Source organism: Salvelinus namaycush, chromosome 4 (assembly GCF_016432855.1).
Source record: "Salvelinus namaycush isolate Seneca chromosome 4, SaNama_1.0, whole genome shotgun sequence".
In the NCBI taxonomy this organism is placed as follows: Eukaryota; Metazoa; Chordata; class Actinopteri; order Salmoniformes; family Salmonidae; genus Salvelinus; species Salvelinus namaycush.
The window spans coordinates 58,705,164-58,714,267 of record NC_052310.1 but is presented as its reverse complement, the minus strand read 5'-3'; the positions used below and the strand labels follow the sequence as shown (position 1 = coordinate 58,714,267).

The 9,104-nt window shown below is 42.5% G+C and overlaps 1 protein-coding gene across 3 annotated transcripts; it reads left to right on the top strand.

The window, feature by feature from the left end:
- Positions 1 to 6,013: 6,013 nt before the first annotated feature.
- On the top strand, positions 6,014 to 9,091 carry nat9 (N-acetyltransferase 9 (GCN5-related, putative)). Of its 3 annotated transcripts, none has more exons than XM_038992094.1 (7): positions 6,014 to 6,043; positions 6,410 to 6,502; positions 6,852 to 6,961; positions 7,173 to 7,313; positions 7,478 to 7,537; positions 7,674 to 7,768; positions 8,067 to 9,091. In XM_038992094.1, the coding sequence occupies exons 2-7, from the start codon at positions 6,426 to 6,428 to the stop codon at positions 8,226 to 8,228; spliced, it is 645 nt and encodes a 214-aa protein (XP_038848022.1). In that variant the 5' UTR covers positions 6,014 to 6,043; positions 6,410 to 6,425; the 3' UTR covers positions 8,229 to 9,091. The 3 variants fall into 3 exon arrangements, with proteins under 3 accessions (XP_038848022.1, XP_038848021.1, XP_038848023.1); XM_038992093.1 differs by lacking the exon at positions 6,014 to 6,043 and adding an exon at positions 6,054 to 6,203; XM_038992095.1 differs by lacking the exon at positions 6,014 to 6,043 and adding an exon at positions 6,174 to 6,203 and having other exon boundaries at positions 6,414 to 6,502.
- The last annotated feature ends 13 nt before the right edge of the window (positions 9,092 to 9,104 follow it).

Here is a 9,104-nt window from a genome sequence, read left to right as displayed (position 1 = left end):
TAGTATCTAACAATACACTAATGTAAAAGTAAAAGAATGGAATTAAGAAATATATAAATATTAGGATGAGCAATGTCGGTGTGGCATTGACTAAAATACAGTAGAATATAATACACTACATACATATGAGATGAGTAAAGCAGTATGTAAACATTATTAAAGTGACTAGTGTTCCATTATTAAAGTGACCAGTGATTCCATGTCTATAGTGCAGCAGGCTCTAAGGTGCTGGGTGTTAGCCGGCTCGAGATGGCCTTGAGATATAAGCTGTTTCAGTCTGTCGGTCCCTGCTTTGATAAACCTGTACTGACCACGTCTTCTGGATGATAGAGGGGTGACCAGGCCGTTGCTTGGGTGGTTGATGTCCTTGATGATCTTTTCGGCCTTCCTGTTACATCAGGTGCTGTAGGTGTCCTGGAGGGCAGGCAGTGTGCCCCCGGTGATGCGTTGGGCAGACCGCACTACCCTCTGGAGAGCCCTGCGGTTGTGGGCGGTGCAGTTGCCGTACCAGGCGGTGATATAGCCCGACAGGATGCTCTCAATTGTGCATCTGTAAAAGTTTGAGGTTCTTGGGGGCCAAGCCAAATTTCTTCAGCCTCCTGAGGTTGAAGAGGCGCTGTTGCGCCTTCTTCACCACACTGTGGGTGGACCATTTCAGATTGTCAGTGATATGTACACCAAGGAACTTGAAGCTTTCCACCTTCTCCACTGCGGTCCCATCAATGTGGATAGGGGCGTGCTCCCTCTGCTGTTTCCTGAAGTCCACAATCGGCTCCTTAATTTTGTTGACATTCAGGGAGAGGTTATTTTCTTGGCACCACTCCGCTAGGGCCCTCACCACCTCCCTGTAGGCTGTCTCGTCACTGTTGGTAATCAGGCCTACTACTGTTGTCTGCAAACGTATATGTCACTGCCACGGTACATCTTCCCTCACTCCACTCTGCCTCCCAGTAACATCGGCTCACACAGCACCTGCCTCTTGTGGGTTAACCTGTGACCATACCATGGATGTGTTCCGCTCTTTCCCCCCCATGCCACCTTGTTCCCCTCAGATAGACCGATCATAATGTATTGTGTTTGGATCCAATGTGAGCTCACAGGCATCTGACGGGAGAGACAAAAAAGCCTTTCAATGATCACGTTCTCTTTCAGCTGCCCTAGAAATTAGAAATAATTTAATTAACATTGAAAGCTATGAGCTTGGGTGTGTGCATGTCTGCATGTGTGTATACTTGCATCCATAAGTGTGTGTGTGTATATTAAATTACATTTTAGAAACTTTTGGGGGATCCTGGGCTTGTCTTTTCAGGAGATTTCATTTTGTAGGAGAGAGCGAAAGAAGAGTAAAAAGGGAGTAATGTACCACCTTAACAGGTTGTTTATGGAGCTTTTGGTCTTCAGCAGATACTGTTATACAAAGCAATGTATATTTACCACACAGATTTTTGTGGCGTAAAGTTAAGATATCAGACAAGGGAGGTGATATGTAATACTCTGAGTAAAATAAATGTTTTGGGATTTTCACACTCCAGACATTATTTCCTAAAGGTCTTAATGATGAAATGCCTAAGTATGTTATGTTGTAAATTTGAACATGAATTATGCCCCTATTTCAGATTACTCTGTTTTTCTTAAGCTGTACCCATTGATTTATGAAAACTTGCTTGGTAGGTCAATGTCCTCATTGTGATTTTACAGACGTGTTTAATATATTTTATGGACACACTTTATTCTAACATTTATGAAATGCATATTGTTATATTTGGTAGCACTTATTTGTTTTTCCTTCGCCAACCCATTCAATGCGTGGAACGGATGTGGGTGGGGCTAGGTCTACATAAAGGGTGCCAATTCAAAAAACTCACAAAAGCCGTGAGGCCGATACGTAAAGTGCAGTTTGCGGGTTCCTTTTTTCTCATCTTATCCAACGGTTACCATGCACCTGCAAAACAGATAGCCCAGATGTGCGAGTGCCTTTTACATTTGTATATTTACCACACACAAAATCAGAATGATCTTTCAGTACTGACCTCTTAACTAGTATTGCTAGTGTAACGGATGTGAAATGGCTAGCTAGTTAGCGGGTACGCGCTAATAGCATTTCAATCGGTTACGTCACTTGCTCTGAGACCTGAAGTAGGGTTTCCCCTTGCTCTGCAAGGGCCGCGGCCTTTGTGGAGCGATGGGTAACGATGCTTCGTGGGCGACCGTTGTTGATGTGTGCAGAAGGTCCCTGGTTCGCGCCCGTGTCGGGGCGAGGGGACGGTTTAAAGTTATACTGTTACATTGGTGCCGTGACCCGGATCACTGGTTGCTGCGGAAAAGGAGGAGGTTGAAAGGGGGGTGAGTGTAACGGATGTGAAATGGCTAGCTAGTTAGCGGGTACGCGCTAATAGCATTTCAATCGGTTACGTCACTTGCTCTGAGACCTGAAGTAGGGTTTCCCCTTGCTCTGCAAGGGCCGCGGCCTTTGTGGAGCGATGAGTAACGATGCTTCGTGGGCGACCGTTGTTGATGTGTGCAGAAGGTCCCTGGTTCGCGCCCGTGTCGGGGCGAGGGGACGGTTTAAAGTTATACTGTTACACTAGCATCAGGACCCTGTAGCTTACCACAAGTATTTATTGGTCAGGGGCGATAGTACTTCAGGTCTCAGGAAGGCAACCTCGCTGACTTTGCTAAACTAGCTCCCAAGACATGTCATTGGCTACAATCGAACCATCTTTATCAAACAAGAAAATACTCACATTTACTCAGTAGACTACGGACTTCCTCTGTGGACATAAAGACAAGTCATCACACACTAGTGTCAACACGAGAGCCACAATCAGTAGCCAAACGGTGAACGTTGCAGATAGAAATTCCAAGAATAGAGCTTACCTGATATCTTATTTTTACATGTCAGAGAGGCATGTTAGTTCTACAAAGCATATTTCTTCTGAACGTTCCAAAACATTGCGTCCTGAACGAGCCCTAGGCTAAACTGACCTTAATTAATTTTTTTCAATTTTCACCTAAAATTACATACCCAAATCTAACTGTCTGTAGCTCAGTACCTGAAGCAAGGATATACATATTCTTGATACCATTTGAAAGGAAACACTTTGAAGTTTGTGGAAATGTGAAATTAATGTAGGTGAATAACACATTAAATCTGGTAAAAGATAATACAAAGGAAAAAACATGCATTTTGTTTTTTTACAATAATCTTTGATATGCAAGATAAAGGCCATAATGTATTATTCCAGCCCAGGCACAATTTATATTTTGGCCACCAGATTGCAGCAGTGTATGTGCAAAGTTTTAGACTGATCCAATGAACCATTGTATATCTGTTCAAAAATGTTGTATCAAGACTGCCCAAATGTGCCTAATTGGTTTATTAATACATTTTCAAGTTCATAATTGTGCACTCTCCTCAAACAATAGCATGGTATTATTTCACTGTAATAGCTACTGTAAATTGGACAGTGCAGTTAGATGAACAAGAATTGAAGCTTTCTGCCCATATTAGATATATGTCTATGTCCTGGGAAATATTGTTACTTACAACCTCATGCTAATCACATTAGCCTACGTTAGCTCAACTGTCCCACCGTAGAGGTTTAAGTGATCAGTGACCGTGTCATGGGCAACTTAACCCAATCTTTTCTTTTCTCTACACACCCGTTTTAGATATCTTCTCCAGTTTTTCCTTGCAGACAACCTCCAGTTGTTGTCTCAGCTCAGATAGAGATTAAAATAAATATATAAAAAGAATTGTTGATATACATTTTTTTATTTTTTTAATCAGGATTCAATGGAGAAACCCATTTTTGATTTTGACAATTCAAATTTACCAAGATTTGTAATTTTATATATAAAATGTAATTATTGATATCAATAATTGGATTTATATCAAACTGTTTGATATAAAAATTTGATTTGTTTATATCGATAATTACTTTTTTTTTAATCAATTGTTGAATCCACATATGCTAATATGTTTAGCATATTTACGATTTAAGCCAATCAGCTTCTAGTACCTTGAATGCCAATGAAGAGGGTGGAGAGCGACCCAAACAGTTATTAAATTAGACTACCTACTTCACATTTCTAAAGTGAAAGAAAAATATATTTTTTAAATAAATATTTGATTGCATACTACCTAGCCACATTTATACCTGGTTCTAACATGCGTCCATTGTCCTGATGTTGGCCACATTCTGATTGTGTCCACATTTCTCGACAGGTGTAGACAATCAAAAGACATATTGTGATCTGATTGTGATTAGATCTTCCTAGCCACCTCCAGAGGTAGTTGAAGACGCATTGTGTATGGATATCCTTGAAGTGTAAACAAATCCAAATGAGAGAAAAAGGGTTCTTCCTGTTCCCACGTCCAATGCCAATGCAAAATCTAATATTTGAAAACATAGGCTACAAAAAGGCCAGTAATAGCAGAATTTAAACTACACATGTGTTGGAGATGCATGCAGAGAAGGACTACGATGGAGTTGCAGCAGAAGAATGCAGTGCATGGCAAGGTATAATGTGTAGGCCTAATTCTCTGCTTCCATCTGGCCACTCTAGTGTAAAGGCCTGATTGGTGGAGTGCTGCAAAGATGGTTGTCCTTCTGGAAGGTTCTCCCATATCCACAGAGGAACTCTGGAGCTCTGTCAGACTGACCATCGGGTTCTTGGTCACCGCCCTGACCAAGGCCCTTCTACTCCGATTGCTCAGTGTGGCCGGGCGGCCAGCTCTGGGAAGAATCTTGGTGGTTCCAAACTTCTTCCATTTAAGAATGATGGAGGCCGCTGTGTTCTTGGGGACCTTCAACGCTGCAGACATTTTTTGGTAACCTTCCCCAGATCTGTGCCTCGACACAATCCTGTCTCGGAGCTCTACGGACAATTCCTTCAACTTCATGGCTTGGTTTAGCAGGACAGTTGACAGGTGTGTGCCTTTCCAAATCAAGTCCAATCAATATAATTTACCACAGGTGGACTTCAAGGATGATCAATGGAAACAGCATGCACCTGAGCTCAATTTCGAGTCTCACAGCAAAGGATATTTACTTACATAAATAAGGTATTTCTGTTTATTATTTGTAATACATTTGCGGCTGCAGGGCGCCCTTATGTAGGCCTGGGAGCAATTTATTTATTTTTTAGTTACTCAGTTGGGGTCTCAACTTACTGTTGAGAGTTAGAGTAATAGAATACACAATGTGTAATTTTGAAATGTGATTGTGAATCGACTGTCACTCAACTAGCCCATGTCAGCAAAATTGTTTTTTTACATTGCGTGTTAGTCTAGTGGTCAGCTATCTAAACTTCTAGTAAGCAGGGTCGATTTACCGACAACGGTGGTGCCCATTGATCATCAGTTATCATATTAAAAACCTCAAACATTTGCCTCCAAATATGGCCCGCGGGGATTCCCCAAAGGGCATAAGGTGAGGATAAGTGGACGAGGGTGTGTCTTTTATGACTTTGAAACACAACCTTAGGCTGCATTTCAAACTCAAAAGTCGACGGCCCTAAACCCTCAGCCCTTGGGTGAATCTCCGTGGCCATATTTGTCATCGGCCCAAATGATTAGCCAAGCAAGTGAAGTTTGCAACGTAAGCTACTATCATACAGTAGGCGTATATTAATAATGATATAGTTAATATTAGTAGACATGCAATCATAATTGACTGCAGCGAATATAAAGCACACACAAGCTACCGGTCGCTGAAAACACAATCATCGCGGGATGAACGAGTGATGAATTTCCGAGCAAGGGCGGTGCATTTAAAATTAATTCCTTTCTCCCTCGTACCTTGCCCTGCAAGTGTATAGTCGTCAGACGTCATGAAAGGTCATCAGAAGTGTCCACTTAATTTGAACAACAATAGGGTGTGTCTTTTAAGTGTTTGGAATGCAGCCCTAGAGTTTTGACTGCAGCCATGATTGATCGCACACTCCAGAACAGTAGGTGGCGGCATGCACCTTTAACGTATGTTTGCGAACCGCCATGATATCATAGAAGAAGAATACGGAAGTAGCTATTTTTTCAGAGGTAAGTAGCCAGTTAGTTAGCTAGCTAGGAAAACTGACAACTGTAACGTTAGCTACTAAAACATGACAACATGGCACAGATTTCGTTATGGAAAGTCTCTAATGAAAGATCATCACCTGCATATCTAACAAATGCCAATGAGATTACGTCTAGTTAGCTAGTAAGTAGCTAGCTGCCTAGTTTTGCTGACATGAATGAATAGCTAGCTTGTGAAGTTGTCTCTAGCGAGCTGTTCCAACGACAGAAAATCCAAATAAATGCTTTGTCAGCAAATAACATACAATTATCCATAGCAGACAAACATATGGATAGTTAGTTAGCTAGATAACTAACGTTAGCTTATGTTTGTGTCGCCTGTCGTGTCAGTCAGGTAACACTCATCATGAGAATAAACGAAGATACCTTACTGGAGGGGAAAAGCGTCGTACTGGTGCCTTACAACGCAGATCATGTACCCAGGTAGGAAAAAAACGAATTTTATCAATTCACGGTCATTGATTGTCCCGCTCTAATTGCTTATTCTAGTCGTGAAATCACATAGTTTGTTTTGGTGCATCCTATACAAAGATTACGTTCTGTTGTTGCAGAATGTAATAATTAGCAGTAGTATATTGTATAGGCTTGCACTTATACATTATTTACCTGCATCTGTTTTTCACCATTTACCTTTTATCTACCTGTTCTCCCGTCTGTGTGGTTGCAGCTACTACCCGTGGATCAGCTCTCCTGATCTCCTATCTGTATCTACCTGTCCCTTTCTGCACCCGTGACCTGTGCATGTATCTATATATCTACCTCTCCATGACAGGTACCACCAGTGGATGGGCTGTCCTGAGCTGCAGCAGCTGACTGCATCTGAGCCGCTGACTCTGGAGCAGGAGTATGACATGCAGAGGAGCTGGAGGGAGGATGATGACAGTGAGCCTTCGTCATACACACACACACAAGCTGTGGTATTTTAAGGCGCTCTTTAGGATGGTCTCTACACTTTAACGCCCTTATTGTAGTCACTCCGTCTTGCTCTCTCTCTCATGAATGTTTCATGTATGTAGGGTCTTGACCCAGTAAAGGGGATTTTAAAATACACTTTTTTAGTTTCTTGTTTTGATTCCCAAACTCTGTTTTTCAGAGTGCACCTTCATCATCCTGGATAAACAACGGTGGGCGGACCCTGCCGTACAGGAAGAGCAGTGCATGGTGGGAGATGTCAACATCTTCCTGACGGACCCCAGTGACTCCTCCCTCGCTGAGCTGGAGATCATGATCGCAGGTCACACACACACACCTATAATAAATGTGTAATAAACATGCTACAACAAGGGTGCACAATTTCACTCGTTCCTTGTTGGCACTCAGTTTGTCAATTAATGTAATTGGTCACATACTCCTGGTTTTCATACTCCCAGTCACACAGCTTTTGCATGTCCTGTGTAGAGCCCAGTTACAGAGGAAAAGGCCTGGGAAAAGAGGTCACACGGATGATGATCTGCTACGGTACGTACAGAGATATTTCACTGACAGAAATTTAGATTAATATTGAGATTTTAAAATGTTTAGAATTTAGAATCAGGGTTTTGGAACATTGTGATTGTGCTGCCATAGTAACAGCTGTGCTGTGTTCCGTTGTCAGGGGTGACCAAACTTGGGATCCGGAAGTTTGAGGCGAAGATTGGTCTGGACAACAAAGTCAGCATTGCCATGTTCAAAAGGTTCCACTTCCACGAGGTAAGCAGGGTTTTATATGTGGTGTTAATCACATCCCTTACCAGGGGAAAACTTTATAAACGACTGCAATATGTTGGTCATCCTTACTTTAGTTATTTAAAGAAGGATTATTATAGCTCTGTATATCAGTTCAGTTTCCCCAACTCAAAGGCTACGTTGAAAACACTGAAATTGTTCAAGTGTATTTATTGTATATGCAGTCAGAGTACCTCATTTCTCTAGGTCTTTTCCAAAGTATGATACTCTTGTAGCTGTATATTCACCCTAACCCCTAGCCCTTGACTTCTGCCCCCTGCAGCTGTCAGTGAGCGAGGTGTTCCGGGAGGTCACCCTGGGCATGACGGTGGACCAGGCGGTGCGGACCCGGCTGCTGGGGGACATGGCCTTCATGCAGGAGAGAGAGTACAGGAAGGACCGGGACAGCCGGCAGGAAGTGACGTCGTCACACGCCACCCTGTGAACCGCTGCTACAGATTCGCTACCCTCCTCCTTCCCGAAGTGTGCGTTCATTCACTCCCCCCATTTAGAAAGCATTGGATGGGTGTAATCATGGGTTAGACTAGAGGGACTTTAACACATTTTCTACCTCTGTCCATTCCTTTTAAATCCATAGGGGGAAGGGGCAGTGTACAGGTGCACACTTCGAGGAGAAGAAACAGAATTTGGCTTTGGTAGAAGATGCACTTAGGCACAGATCTAGATTCAGCACCCCCTCCCCCAATCTTAACCATTAGGGAGGGAATGTAAGACTGACTCTAGATCAGCGCTTAGGGGCAACTTCCTCCTGTCAGACAAAGGCATTCTGGGTACAGTCGAATACCTGGAATGGAGAGTTTAATTGGGCGAAGGACCCCATGGCCTGTGGCTGCTATAGGCTACCGTTGAACGGAACTCTGTGTTGTTTATACATGGCCGGGGAAAACTCCAGGCCTCAAATCTAATAACCATAATAATAGTTAATGGCTACTCAGTGGGTCTACAAAGGATTCCCTGAACTCTATTCACGCTTGCTATCTAGACTCCACACAGCACAGTAGATTTTCTGATGGTGATACGCCCTGTCAGAAACACTGTTCATAGAAGTACAGTTTTCACCCATATAATGGGACAAAGTTATTTGTATTGTGCTTGGATGATAATGTATTGTAGAGCTTGTAGTCAGTAGTCGTCTACCTATTCCAATCGTGTCAAGTGTCTTACGTCTTTTATTTTTACAGAAACGTATATTTGCCATCCAAGGTTGTTTGTCAGTGTTTTGTAACTCTACAAATGTACTATGTAGATATTAAAATTGCCAAAGTGGTAAGAGGTTTTTCCCCCCAATTATATTTATGGG

Bases quoted from the DNA above. Each gene is read 5' to 3' on its own strand.
- nat9 (XM_038992093.1), top strand. From the start codon at position 6,175: ATGCCAATGAGATTACGTCTAGTTAGCTA. The intron at 6,962-7,172 runs GTGAGCCTTCGT...TCTGTTTTTCAG, and splicing joins CTGGAGGGAGGATGATGACA to AGTGCACCTTCATCATCCTG. The intron at 7,538-7,673 runs GTACGTACAGAG...TTCCGTTGTCAG, and splicing joins ACGGATGATGATCTGCTACG to GGGTGACCAAACTTGGGATC.